At 35.0% G+C, this 15,317-nt stretch overlaps 1 protein-coding gene across 1 annotated transcript in view; it reads right to left on the bottom strand.

Moving 5' to 3' along the window:
- Window positions 1-15,317, bottom strand: part of LOC148941205 (inactive tyrosine-protein kinase RYK-like) — a 155,626-nt gene that overhangs the window by 102,863 nt on the left and 37,446 nt on the right. The window contains exons 5-6 of the mRNA XM_089103993.1: window positions 2,948-3,134; window positions 715-1,087 (exon numbers count right to left, since the gene is read on the bottom strand). Of these exons, the coding sequence (XP_088960119.1) occupies window positions 715-1,087; window positions 2,948-3,134 (560 nt within the window). The remainder of the gene's footprint in view (window positions 1-714; window positions 1,088-2,947; window positions 3,135-15,317) is intronic.

The following is a 15,317-nucleotide window of genomic DNA, read 5'->3' on the forward strand; positions in this document are numbered from 1 at the left end:
AGTTTGCTTCATGCGTTGGTTGCAAACCTCTACGTACGAAGCAAGCATTATAAAATTGTATAAGAATGAACTTGCATTAAAAAACTAAACCCTTAAAAAAAATTATATAAATTTGGATTTTTCTGGGTAAGACGAGCCCGGAACCAAAGATTTGCCCTTTCTGTGTGCATTTTTAGTGCTGAGTCCCTGCTGTAAAAAGAGAGTAAGGTGGTGTAGGACGTAGGTATAAGGTGTCTAAGGATGATGATAACACGTCGTTTCATAAGACTTGCAACAATTTTTTGTGGATGTGGATATGACATATGGATTAATATCCTCTCAACATGATTCACAATACAAATGATGGTGAAGTAACTTACACTACTCGTAACACAGATTGGGCCCAGTATTCGGGTTGCGACATGGAACTTCTAGTTAGCTACTTTTTCGACCCTTTTTAGCCTCAAGGCAGTGATTCAAACTGAATACGTGCAAACTGCCACTCTTTGGTGACCAAAGGGCCCCTCATTGGTTATTTCTAGATAGGTAATTGGTGATTTCACAGACAATAAGATTTTTGAACCTTTGATTAAACTGGGTGATTGGGCCAAAAAATAATTTGAAAAACAGATGACAATACAAAGTACAAATAAGAACTCTCGTTTTCCCCTCCAATCAAATTCTAGGTTCAGGTCTGAGATTCATTATATTACAATTTATGTGACTTTATCATACCTGAGAGCTGTAAGACATCATGCTTTCTGCTCTAGTGCTCGCTGCTGGCGATTCATAGTAGTTTCCACACCCCAGAGGCTCAGATCTTATGGAAAACGGTGAAAATACGGTGGCATAATTGACAGCGGTTTGCACCTCTCCGTTTGCTAGAGTAGCTACAGTTGGAACTGGGTTTGACATATAGTGTCCAGTCGAGCCTGTATGGTAGTGATTCGACGAAGGGCTTTGACTGATGTTTGGCTGTTCTTTTTGATAGCTAGTAATTGATGCATAGCTAGCACTTCCAACACTTTTACTCAATTTCCCTTGAAATGGGATCAAATCAGTTCTTAAATATATGTTTGACATCGAACGGCAGTTTGTGGGAGTTATCCTAAAATAAATATAGTTCTAGAACACAGAAAAGACAGTTTAAATAACGACAGTTAAAAAAAAAAGTTTTAAGTAAACACTGCGAAAGATAGTTTAACAGATAATTTTCCTATAGAGTCAGTTTTAAAATAGGTTTCTTTAATCCAATTTACTACCAGTTGGCATCAGCCTCAAAATATCGGAGAAGTAAGTAGGTTGGCGTATAAATAGATGGGGTATTTCAGTCCCGTACTCTCTCAAAATCTCCAATTTTCTTTATTTTGCAACATTTTCCATACAATTTGCGTTTTTTCTATTACTTATAATATTTACCTCCCTAATATTTAGGGAGGTAAATATTACCTCCCTAATATTTACCGCCCTCTATAATATTTATCTTTCCTCCAATAAACTTCTGCACAACTGTTTGGGAGAAGAATAGTGAAATAGTGACTTCTAGAGGCCCTGGACAAAAAGATAACAATGCAATATAACTACATAGGACAAAATAAGAAGCAAAGAACAAAAAGAGGTAAATTTGGAAGTCAAAAACGCAAAAAAAATGCACACAGTTCCTTTCTCCGGATATGGAACTAGGTTTCTAACTGAATTTGGTATGCAATTTCAGAGCATTATAAGTATATAAGGTAACCTTACAAACATTCGATTAATCGTTACATACTAAATTCGAAAGCACCAGTATTTAAAAAAGTTTATAAATCATCAACTTTTAGGTTTGAAACATCAAATGCAATTTATTATGAATAAAACTTTTTTTAAATTCTATATACTTTTTCATAGTCTTTGCTTGTAGCTAAAATTATAGAATATATAAAAAAAGCAGGTAACAACGGGTTACCATCAGAAAATATGAAAAAGATTTTGAAACTAATACCTAACAAAAATAAGACTAATACCATTCCATAGACCAAATTTGCTCAATTTTTTCTTATCAATAAAAATTGATCAATAAAAATCTTATGGTTCTAGATTTATGAAAGGATTTTAAAAAAATCCAATGCAAATTAAACTCTTTAATAAAGATATACAATTCTTTTTTAGTGTCCCCTGTTTTGATGTTCTGAATCTACTCCCCACGCCTTGAAAGGTGCTCCTGCTTGACGGCTGGCTATTATTGATAATTGTATTGTTCAGTAGAGTTTTTTGGAGGTATTATGGATGGAGATAGGCTTATGGCTGTGTCCCGAAACATATTTCTGTTTGAAAAATACGTGTGTCATTAAATAAGTAAACCAGAAAAAGGCTTTTAGCCTGAAATCACTGCCATGAAAGAGCGCCACACTGATGCCACGTGCTGACAAAATTTACTAATTTTCTATCACGACCTCCGTCACCTTAATTAGGTAGGTAAAGAATAGGTAGGTAAAGAGCTAAGGTAAAGAATACCTTTTGTTTGATAAGTTAAAAACATCAAGTGGGCTAGTTGCTTATTTCGCCTACTTGGTATCAAGGCATATTTTAAATATCTTGAAAACGAGAGCTCCTAAAAACTAAAAAAAAAAGAATACGGCATCGGACTCTACAGTCCCTGCCGGTAGTGCTGATCTCCGTTTCATAGCTCTTCAGCCAGGAAGTGCCATTTTGGATGGGGGCCAGCCATCCCCTGCTTTCACACATCTTTTTGTTTACCTTCCCCAGATTCCCCCTGATACTCATTTAAAGCTGGGTTGCATCTGGCTGAGCTTATAGAGTCGCGCTACAAACCCCTACTCCAAACAAAATCAATAGCGATACCAGGATTGAACCACAATCCTCACCAAATCCTCAAAACCAAATTGGCAACTTGTTAGGAATCCCTCTCACAAATGAAAATTCTAAGAGCAATAACGTAATATAAATACACTAAATTATTGAAATTTACCCTCTTCTCAGCTTTCTTTTTCTTGTTAGAAGTAGAACAACAAGAGTCACAAGCAATGAAATCGAGACAACCGAGCAGGTGATGGCAATGACCATCATGATACTGTTCTCAACTCTGCTGCTGCTTTGCATCCCTTGTTCAAGATACTTCCTTTCTTCGTTGAAGTACAACGGTGGTTCTGCTTCATCTGCAAAAAAAGTCAAGCGCTACAGCTCCTGGATACTTCACGGATGTTCGTGGTTTTGTTAGGAATACCCAAAAAAGGAGCCATGAAAGACTACGAAACGCCTTTCCTGTGTTTACGGCCTTTTTATATTGATTCTATTATACTTAGCAACTTACAGGTCTCATCTCGTGACTCAAAACACGTAAGCTGGGAATAAATCTTTTTAATTGGGGGGGGGGGTGATTTTATTTAAAAGTGATCAATTAGATTGAGGTGAGAGTAGTTTTACCTCGAGGAAATCCAAGATTTTGTTATCTTCACCAAAAAAGCTTGATTTCCCTAAAAAAACACACACAAGAGAATATATTCAAAGGCATTACAATTTTGCTGTCCACTTCGAAAATGATGCCCCTGTATTGCCAGTTCAAGTTAAGTAGTATCCAATATTTAGCTGCCTATTTTTTTAGAAATGACATTATTTCATGGTCTATTTTTACTTTTAGCTGCACAGTCGTGTGACTAAAATTAAAAAAGCTGAAAATCAGATCCAATATTTCAGGACTCAAAAATAAAGCTAAGATTTTTCTCATATTTAATGGTATTACTTAAGTAAACCGAGCCAGCCAAACCGTATACTAATGGGCAATGATGTTTTTACGGATATACAGCCTCCACAGCTGATGAGTACGGCTGGTGTGAGGCGTGCCTCGAAGTTTTACCGTCAGTAATGTCATTGCTATGTCTTCAACAGCAAGGGCTCTAATGAAACCACCCTCACGGCTTCCAGGGGTTTGCTCGCTATTTGTCGCTGGTTTCGGATGACCTGAAACTCCAGCCTCGCCTTCTCTGGTTTGTACTTACAAACCTTACTTGTTGCACCCATCCACTGTACACGGATAGACATAGTGCGTTGCTCGTCACTTCTTAGCTTTGAATAGATCTTTAGCTATGAATGGATCTTTATTTTTATTTTTTTTTTTTTTTTTAGTTTTAATGCTGCTCCTTACTTTCAGTTGAAAAAACTTATTTTTTTTAAATTTAATCTCTAATCGTTTTTCTATTAATACCGGGAAACCCACCTTCTCTTCTTTCGAAATTCCCCCCCCCCCCCAAAAAAAAAGATCGTGCGTAAAATGCTCCCCGCGAAATTACCCCCGGACAATTCCATCCTCGCTGTAACTTACCCACAGAAAGTTTCTTGCTCACGATTCTGCCTGGAAAATTGATCTTCGTTTTTCAATTCATACCGAAAATAACCCTTATGTGGAAATTTTTCCCGGTCCCTCCATTGGAAAGTTTCTCCCGTGGAAAATTTCCCAAGGGAGAATTATTCCATCGAAAATTTCTCCCGTGAAAAATGAGTAAATGTTTGACATGAATTCTGGCAAATTTCACCCCCCGTGTAAATTTTCCTCTGAAGAGCTCATTCCCAGGAACTTCCCTCCCATCGAAAAATTCTCCCCGTAGAAAAAACCCTCCCCCACAAAAATACCACCCGAAAAATGTCTGCATACTTCCCAATAACAAATGCAATAGGTAAACAATTGGCAAAGTTAATAGCTTGCAGCCCTTCACCACAGGGTTGTAGGGGGTCAAGTCATCCTAAAGACATAGTTATTAGATCTTTCGACTATATCTTAAAATTCTGATCGGACAACTTTGAGGAAAAAAGGTGCGTCAGACGAGGTTAGCTGCCCTCCAATATTTTCGGTCACTTAAAAACGGCACTAGAATTTGGATTTCCGATCAAACAAACCCTCTATCGATCTAATATATTCATTGATTTGACAAAATTATCTCTGGGAAAAACAAACAAACAAATAAGCACGCATCCTTGGTCTTTCTTCTAACAAAAAATTCAAAATTCCACTTTTAAGTACATAAATCAAAAAAGCTTTGTGCACAAAATAAGTTTTTCAAAAAAAGTAAAGAACTCCATTAAACCAAAAATGAACAAAAATAGAATCAAATAATCTACCAAGCACACAACTACCACAAATCAGTATCAATAAATAAATGAAACCCAAAACAAACAGAAATTAAAAAAATTCAAACTCAAAATGAGCAGAAATTAATCTGAATAGGGTTCTAAACCCTATGGTTTCTAAAATGCAGAATACAATTTGTAGTTTACTGAGAAAAAATTAAAAGCACTCGCTAAAAAAATGTCCGCTGTCAGCTTTATATACATAATGCTGACATTTATTCCTTAAAATATAAATTAATTTTTGTTTTCTTAAAGTTTTAAAAGTGAAAACACTTAAAAGAATTTTTTCAGTAAAGTACAAATTATATTCTGGATTTTAGAAAGCATAGGGTTTAGAACTTTTTTTGAAGTTTCTACGACAACGCTTTCTTTAAAAATTTTACATACCCCCTGGGCATAACTTAAAACCCTTCCTCTTAGGGCTGTGGGGGATTGTCTTACTCAAAAACATAATTTCTATCTGGAAATCAACTACGCTGAACCAAACAGCTATCTCAAAATTTTGATTGGATATGTTTGGGAAAAAGATGGGCGTGGAAGGGGTGTTAGTGGCCTTCCAATCACTTTTGAATATTAAAAAGAGCACTAGCCACTCCAATTTCCAATCCAATGGGTCCTTTTCGAAGTTTCTACGACAACTCTTTCGATACGAAGTACTCTGGTCTAAAACCAAAACAAATAAATAAAAAAAATACATTGTGCCAACAACGTTCTTTGCTTAGGTAGTGCGATTGTGCTTCCTATGATAGGAGCTTGAAACCTCTACAGCAGGTTTCTCTGATACGCTGAATCTGATGGTGTGATTTTCATTAAGATGACTTGATGTTTTGGGGGAGTTTCCCATCTTTTTCAAAAATCGGGCACATTTTTTCAGGCTCCAAACGTTTGATGGGTGACATTAGACTTGATGAATTTTATTTCTTCTGAATAAGCACCGAGATTAAAATCTTCTGATGTATCTATCAAACAGTTCGTGGTAATGAACTGTAAGTAAGGACCACCTGGCTCAATAGTAACCGAAACTCTAAAAAACGGAATTTTGGTAACAATAGATGCACCAAAAGAATAAGATTTTCATGCTTATTTAGCCTTACCCATCAAAAGTTACGTGCCTGAGGAAATGTCTTATTTTCGAAAAAGGGGAAAACACCCCCTAAAAGTCATAGAACCTTAATGAAAATCATACCATCAAATTCAGCGTATCAGAGAACTCTACTGTAGAAGTTTCACCCCCCTATCTTGAAAAATGTGGAATTTTGCATTTTTTGCCAAAAGAAAGATCACGGATGCGTTTTTTTTTTTTTTTTTTTTTTTTTTTTTTTTTTTTTTTTTTTTAGGACTTATCGTATCGATCCAGGGGTCCTAGAATACCACAGTAGGGCTCTTTCAAACCGAAATTAAAAGTTCCAGTGCCCTTTTTAAGTGACCAAAAAAAATGGAGGGCAACAAGGCCCCCTCCCACGCTCATTTTTTCCCAAAGTCACCCGATCAAAATTTTTAGATAGCCATTATGTTCATCATGGTAAAAAAACATAATAACTATGTCTTTGAGGATGACTTAATCCCCCACAGTCCCCTAGGGAAGGGCTGCAAGTTACGAACTTTGCCCAATGTTTACATATAGTATTGGTTATTGGAAAGTATACAGACGTGTTTAGGGGTATTTTTTCTGGTTGTGGGGGGGGTCGGAAGTTACGTGGGAGGATCTTTACATGGAAGAAGTTTTCATAGGGGAATGAACATTGCTATGAAGGAAGGGCAGGATTTCCCAGCATTATTTAAAAAACGACCAGGAATTAAAAACAATTTTTTTCAACTGAAAGTAAGGAGCAATATCAAAACTTGAAACGAACAGAAATTATAACGTATATGAGGGGTTTCACCCCCTAGTCAATACCTCGCTCTTTACTCTAAAGTCTTTTTCTAGCACTTTCATAATAGCTAATTTTTCTAATTAAAAGGCCTTAGTGATTAAGGGGTCATTCTTAAAGAATTGGAACAAAGTTCGAACTTTAGCTTAAAGAGCAAGGTATTGATTAGGGGGTGAACCCCCTAATATACGTATTAAAAATATATGAATATAGAAGTTCGTGACGTAAGTTAATTCGTAAGTTACGTATATTTATTACCAATAAAAACGTTTTTAAAGTTGTAGGGCCCTTTTTAAGTAACCAAAAAATTGGAGGGTAACTAGTTCCCCTCCCCGTCCTTTGTTATCAAATTCGTCCGATCAAAATTTCGAGAAAGCAAGTTAGCAAAAAAGAATAAAATTAATATATAAATTTCCTTTTAACTATTCATGTACGGTGAACCAAGATCAAACCTGCATTAATTCAAAAACGTTCAGAAATTAAATAAAAACAGTTTTTTTTAACTGAGAGTAAGGAGCAACATTAAAACCTTAAACAAACAGAATATATCAAAATATATCCGTATATCAAAAGGGATGTCCTCTCCTCAACGCCTCGCTCTTTATTATAAACTTAGACTCTTTCTCACAATTTTTTTTTTTTAAGGGGACAGCCCCTTTCATATACGGAATAATTTCTGTTCGTTTTATGTTTTAATGTTGCTCCTTACTTTCAGTTTAAAAAAAACTTATTTTTTTATCTAATTTTCGTCAAGTCTCTGTTTCCTAAAGTTTCAGTTACTGTTGAGCCGCATCGCTCCTTACTTACAGCTCGTTACCACAAACTGTTTGATCGAGGCTACCGTGGAAAAAGAAACTTGATCGTTTGATTTAGTTAATTGGAAACCTACAGAACCATACAGATCTTAAGAAGTTAGGATAGATTGGGAATTTGATTTTTAACTACAAACATCTCATACAGTTCTGTATTTTCTTGGTTGAGCGGATACTAAATTAAAGAAAAAGGAGAGTGGGTGAAAAAACTAGCGAAAAATAAACTAAAAATGTATGCTACCAAATAGCTTTAGCAGATAAAGCTTTCGAATTTAGTTGGAGTTGGCGATCAATAGACTATTAATGTTAGGATGTTTACGGTTGAGAAGCCTTGTGAAAATTGAGTCAGGCAAAAATGGCAAAAATGTAATTCTACCCTAAATTTTTTATAATTTTGAAACAACAAAAATAATTTTTTTTGGAAAATTCCAGTTTTCAGATATGAATACACCTAACATGGATTCAGAGGGGCAAAACCATAATCGCTTCTCATGAACGTGCTCTTTTCTAGATTGCCCTTCAGATTAGACTGATCAGTCAAAGTACATACAGTAATTACTGGACATCCTGGACAGTAATTACTGGATTTTCAAAAAATATCCTTGGTTATTTAAATTAATGCATGACATATATTAATATATATAAATTAATATATAGCATATATTAATGTATATAAATTAATATTTAGCATAATGTAAACTAATATATAGCATAATGCAAATTAATATAGCATATATATATATATATATATATATATATATATATATATATATATATATATATATATATATATATATATATATATATATATATATATATATATATATATATATATAAATATATATATATATATATATATATATATATATATATATACATATATAAATTAATATATGGCACATATTAATATACATAAATTAATATATGGCATATATTAATATATATAAATTAATATAACTTGTAAGTTAATATATAGCATAGATTTGCCTGCCAACGTTAAAATACTTCCTTTTGTCAGCCCTGTATAAAAGGCGTTACACCACAATGTCATTTCAATTCGGCATGGTATGTGCCACAAATTGTTTGCATGTTTATTTCCAATTTAGAGAAGTCTGTGGAAGGGGTGTCGCATAATTTGTGGTAATTTGGAAGTAATTGGAAACCAGGGTGGAGCACTAGGGGGTACTGTAAATGTGTCAAACACCGGAGCGAATGTTTAATAGACTAGGAACAGATGTTAAACTGAGAGGAAAAATCTAATAAGTGATTAGTTGGAGTTTTTCTTTCTGGATAGATAGCGTTTTGAATCTTTCAAAAAGGACGTAACCAGCAATTGTTTCTTGCAGAAGGTGTCTAACCCATTTAAATAGTAATTATGTATTAAAAATAAGTTTTTTTATTTTGGAGTGGAATTTGGACTGATAGAAGCTAGTAAAGTAGCACGCTTTGAAAATATATTTTTTGGTCGCACTCAAATGAGGTTTTACGTCAATTTGGAAAAAATATTTTCAACATTTTATAAAATGCTGAATTTAACTTACTTTGTAAGCTACGCTCACTATAAATGCAATTTATATCCAATTTAGAGCAAGTATATCCACTGAAAAAATAATGGAAAGATGAAAAAAGAGAAGTTTAAAAGAAATGGAGACTATAGTAGCGCATAATATCAGACTTCATTTTTATACAAACTAAACTAGGAAACTCCACTTGATGCTGCACAGGAAATAGCTTTTTTTAAGTATTGATAAGTTAATCAGTCAATGAATCAACACAGACAATCAGTAAAGAACGGTTTTTAGAACAAAAGGGCTGTTCTTTTTTAAAATTACTAAAAAAAAGTTATATTGAGTTTGAACCACTGTATATAAATAATACAACAGTAAGATCACGGCTTAGTGATTTTTGGCTACTACATCCTCGGCGCGTACAAACAGCTCCTATAATTTAATCTGCCATCAGCGGTCCAGTGTATATTACCCTGGAACGGATATTTTCGCAGAAACTTTCTCAAAATGCCTTTGAAACCAACTCGAGACTTCGAAACCTACTTGTAATTCCTGAAAACATCTAATAATAACATTGCACTACTAATTACCGATTTTTATATATGTGTTGGAATAAATTAATTTAAGATTATATTCTTTAAAACTTAGTGTTACAAAGGCGAAGCCAAGCTTCGAGTTCCAAGAGAAATCTGACCTGTCCACCCATGAAAAAATCAAATGTCGCTTATGTTTATGCTTGTTTAAATGTTCTCCGGTGCACTTGCATCTCGGTCCGGCTTTGTATAATGGTCAAGATAAAGAATAATTTATACTGTATTATATTTATATACAGTGATTTGAACTATGAGTACTGCTGAGGTGAACCACAGTAAGCTACAAAGGCTCTGCTTGAGCCTGGTAACCAGTATACTTGTTGAAATATTTGTCCAGGGAAATTTGACTGTAGTATAACCATAAGCTGCTCACTATTCATTCGCTTAAAAAGAAATGTCCTGTAGGGAGATTTCTCCTCTGTTATAGGAACTAACCACCCATTGCAGATTAACTAGCTAAGATTATCGGATTTCAAGGATTAGTGGTATATGCAAGTGGCTTATTATTAACCAACAAATACCCACACAGCTCGACTAGCATGGACTAGTGGTTTTTATTAGGTAATTAAATAAAAAAAACAAGTTTTTTAAACTCAAAGTAAGGAGCGACATTAAAACTTAAAACGAACAGAAATTATTCCGTATATGAAAGGGGCTGTCCCCTCCTCAACGCCACGCTCTTTACGCTAAAGTTTTACTCTGTATCACAACTTTTTTTTTTAAAAAAAAAAAAAACATTAGAATAAATGTAGAGGTGTTTTGGAGGGGACAGCCCCTTTCATATAAGGAATAAATTATGTTCGTTTTAAGTTTTAATGTCGCTCCTTACTTTCAGTTTAAAAAACTTGTTTTTTTTATTCAATTTTTGAACGTTTTTGAATAAATGCAGGTTTTGATCTTGGCTCACCGTACATGAATAATTAAAACAAAATTTTCATATTAATTGACTTTTATTTAGTTATGGCTTTCTCGAACGTTTTTATTAGTAATAAATATACGTAACTTACGAATTAACTTACGTAACGAACTTCTATATTCATATATTTTTAATACGTTTATTAGGGGGTTCGCCCCCTAGTCAATACCTTGCTTTTGAAGAGAAAGTTCGAATTTTGTTCCAATTCTTTAAAAATGACCGCTTAATCACAAAAGCCGTTAATTCGAATAAATAGCTCTTATGAAAGTACTAAAAAATCTTTGGCTTAAAGAGCGAGGCATTGACTACGGGGTGAACCCAATTATATATGTAATGTTTTCTGTTCGTTTAAAGTTTTGTTGTTGCTGCTGTTGCAGTTGAAATACTTGTTTTTTATATTAAATTTCTGATCTTTTTTTAAATAATGCTGGGAAGTCCGGCGTCCCCTTCATAGCAATTTCCCCTCCCCCATGAAAACTTCCTCCATGGAAAGATCCTTCCACGTACCCCCCCACAACCCCCCCCACCCCCCCCACCCCCCCACTACCAGGAAAAATCTCTCCTGAAAACGTCTGTATACTTCCAAATAACCAATACTATATGTTAACATTGGGTAAAGTTCATAACTTTCAGCCCTCCCCCCGGGAACTTCGGGGGATTAAGTCATCCCAAAAGACATACTTATGATATTTTCGACCATGCTGAACAAAATGGCTAGCTCCAAATTTTGACCAGATGACTGTGGGAAAACAATGAGCGTGGGAGCGGATTTATTTGTCCATCATTTTTTTTGGTCGCTTAAAAATGGCACTATCGCTTTCAATTTCCGATCTAATAAGCCTTCCTGCAACATTTTACGACAACGGAGATTAAAAGACCACCCCTGAAAAACAAAACAACAAAAAAAAAAAAAAAAAAAACCCACCCGTGATCTTTCTTCTGGCAAAAAATGCAAAATTCCACATTTGTGTAGAGCTTCAAACCTCTACAGTAGGGTTCTCTGATACGCAGAATTTGATGGTGTGATTTTCATTAAGGTTTTATAACTCTTAAGGGGTCTTTCCCCCTTTTTTCGAAAATCGGCCGAATTTTCTCAGGCACGTAACTTTTGATCAGGCACGTAACTTTTGAAGTGTAGCATTAACCTTAATGAAACTTATATATTTGAAATCAGCATTAAAATCTGATTCTTTTGATGTATCTATTTGTATCAAAATACCGTTTTCTAGAGTTTCGGTTACCATTGAGCCGGGTCGCTCCTTACTTACAGTTCGCTACCACGAACTGTTTGATGGATAAATCTTATATCTGGTATGAAAAGACTGAAATATTCAATAAATGTCCAATTGGTCATTTGGACCTCTTAAGCCACTATTTAAGAGGGCTTATGACACAGTCCTGGTAATAATATTGCACTACAAATTACCGATTTTTATGTATGTATTGGAATAAAGTAATTTAAAATTAGAGGCTTCAAAATTTAGTGTTACAAAGGTGAAGCCAAGTTTTGCGTTCAAAAGAAATCTAACTTGACGACCCGTGAAAAAATCAAATGTCGTTTATGTTTATACTTGTATAAATGTTCTCCGGAGCACTTGCATCTCGGTCCGGCTTTGTGTAATGGTTGAGATAGGGAATGATCATACTGTATTATATTCATATACAGTGATTTGAACTATGAGTACTGCTAAGGTGAACCACAGTAAGCTAAAGAGGCTCTGCTTGCTCAGCTTGGGCCTGGTAACCAATATACTTGCTGAAATATTTTTCCAGGTAAATTTTACTTGAGTATAACCATAAGCTGCCTACTATTCATTCGCTTAAAAAGAAATGTTCTGTAGGGAGATTACTCTTCTATTATAGGGGCTAACTATCCATGCAGCTTGACTAGCTAAGGCTATTGGATTACAAGGATTAGTGGTATATACTAGCAGCTTATTAGTAACCAACCAATACCCACACAGCTCGACTAGCATGGACTAGTGGTTTATCATCAGGTAATGGATGAACCCCTTTATTATCCCCCTTTATATAAATTATTTAGATGGACTTCGTCTTAAGGAGCACAAGAAAGGCAATGGGAGACCACGGAATCAAATGGGGAGGAAAATGTCTCCTGGACTTAGATTATGCTGACGATTTAAGCATCCTAGATGAAAGTGTGAGCAAAATGAATGAAATTTTAGAGGTTTTGCGAGTTCAGGGTGCTAGAATAGATTTGAAAATTAATATTAAGAAGACTAAGTCACAAAGGCTAGGAATAAGTGAAGATGAAAAGATGACGTTGGGTAATGAAAACATTGATCAGATGGGCAACTTCACTTACCTTGGTATTATTAGTAAAGATGGTAGGAGCCGTGAAGATGTTAAAAGTAGAATAGCCAAGTCCCAGGGTGTTTTTTGAAAGTTAAAAAAGTTTGGAAGAATAGGAAGATAAGTCTACAAACCAAGATTAGAATATTAGAAGCTACAGTGATGGCAGTGGTCACATATGGCTCTGAAGCATGGGCGCTCCGAAAAGCGGATGAAGAGTTGCTAGATGTTTTCCAGAGAAATTGCTTGAGGATTTCTCTGGGTACCCAGCTGACTAACCATATTTCAAACAATAGACAGTACGAAAAATGTTGTTCCATACCGCTCTCTAGGGCTATAGTAAAAGTAAGGTTGGGGTGGCTAGGGCACGTTGTGCGGATGAAGGATGACCGATTGCCGAAGATTGTTCTTTTCTGCCAACCGTCTGGGGCTAAGCGGAAAGCAGGTCATCTTCGTCTGGGGTGGGAGGACGTCATAACGAAAGATTTAAAGGAAATGGGAACTTTGTGGGAGGGTGTAAAAAGGGAGGCTTTGCATATATTGGGATGGAGGAGGAGCGTGCGTAGTTGTGTTTGCCTCAGGCCGCTTGGTGCTGCTGCGAGTTGATAGTAGTAGTAGTAATAGTAATGGATGAATCTTGAAATCTGGTATGAAAAGACTCAGTCTGAAATATTCAATAAATGTCCAGTAGTTTAGAATTTTTAAACTACTGTTTAAGAGGCTTATGACACAGTCCTGGTGACTTAATTTCTTTTTATTTCACACTCGTTCCTTTCTTAAAACTAATTCTTGTTTTTTAAGTTATTCTCTAAATTATTTTTATCTCTTTTAGACAAGTTTTTTTTTAATTGAATATATAATCAATTATCAGACCATTGAGAAAGCACTCTAAGAATCTCTAAGAATCTGGGATCTATATTTGATTTTATGTAATGCATTCAGTCTTGCCAATTAGGAGTGAGACTCTAGAGAGGATGTGAATTAACACCACCATCAACACCCTTCAAAGTTTTTCCTGTGTATCACCCCCTCTAAATTTCGAAACGCTCCTTTTAATTGGTAAATTCATTGGGAAAAAAATTAGAAAAAATAAAACTACTCCCCCTGTAGGCTATATTTTGAAAAATATGTTTTGCCCCTTCCACTCTCCCAAATTTTCAAGATTTGGTGCCACTTAAGGAATTATGTACTGGATTATGACGTAGGCGTAGACATAGTAAGACGTGGGATTTACCGTTCAAAGTCAAAATACATCGTTGCCAAACAACGGGCCTGAATTAGAAGCATGTTTGCCAAACAACAGGCTTGAATTAGAAGCATGTCTGCCAAACAACGGGCTTAAGTTAGAAGCATGTCAGCCAAACAACGGGCTTGAATTAGAATCACCATATAAGCCTTTCTTCTTGCGTTATCGATTGCACTTCTAAGAAATCGTGTGAAATTCGTATTTCGTATTGATCCTTGGAGAAAACAGTATACCCTCAAGGTACGAGATACCTACCTCGATATATCCTAGTACCCTTGACATGTTAATAAAAAACGATTAAGTGAATTTAGATACCTTGAAGGATCACCTTACTCGTCTTTTATATTCTGGTTTAGTTTCTGTTGGTCAAACTATTTAGAATTGATTGGCAGGTCTTGCAATAACTTGTAGATGTTGGATAAGAGATCCGAATAAACGACAGAAAACTAAAAGTCAACACCCACTTTCCCAGAAATCTTAAGAAAATATTTAATTTATGATGTTTTGCGTTGGAAACAAGGATTTCAGGTTTTTAAGAAACTTGTATTTTTAGAAAGTGTTTATATATATACATATATTTTATAATAAAATGGGTAGAATTTTTTTTTTAAGTTCAGGAAAGGACAGTCCCTAAAAATTTTCTATTATACCTACTAGGAAAATGCAAAAATTAGCTGAAAGGAAATATCATTTGAATAATCTAATAGCATTATGAGTTCACTTTGGTGCTAACTACTTCGATTGAAAACCTTACCGTCACGGAAATCAATTTCGTTGTCTTTCAAACAGTTCGTGGTAAAGAACTGTAAGAAAGGGACGACTTGGCGCAATAGCAATCGAAAATTAAAAAAAAAACATTTTGATAACGTTTAATAATTTAAAAGAATCAGCTATTAATTATAGCCTATTCTAAGACTATGGTCCTGTATTCTTGTTCGACTTGGCCTAATAGTAACCG

This window comes from Artemia sp. Qi Xiang Cuo, chromosome 18 (genome assembly GCF_049724085.1).
Source record: "Artemia sp. Qi Xiang Cuo chromosome 18, ASM4972408v1, whole genome shotgun sequence".
NCBI lineage: Eukaryota > Metazoa > Arthropoda > Branchiopoda > Anostraca > Artemiidae > Artemia > Artemia sp. Qi Xiang Cuo.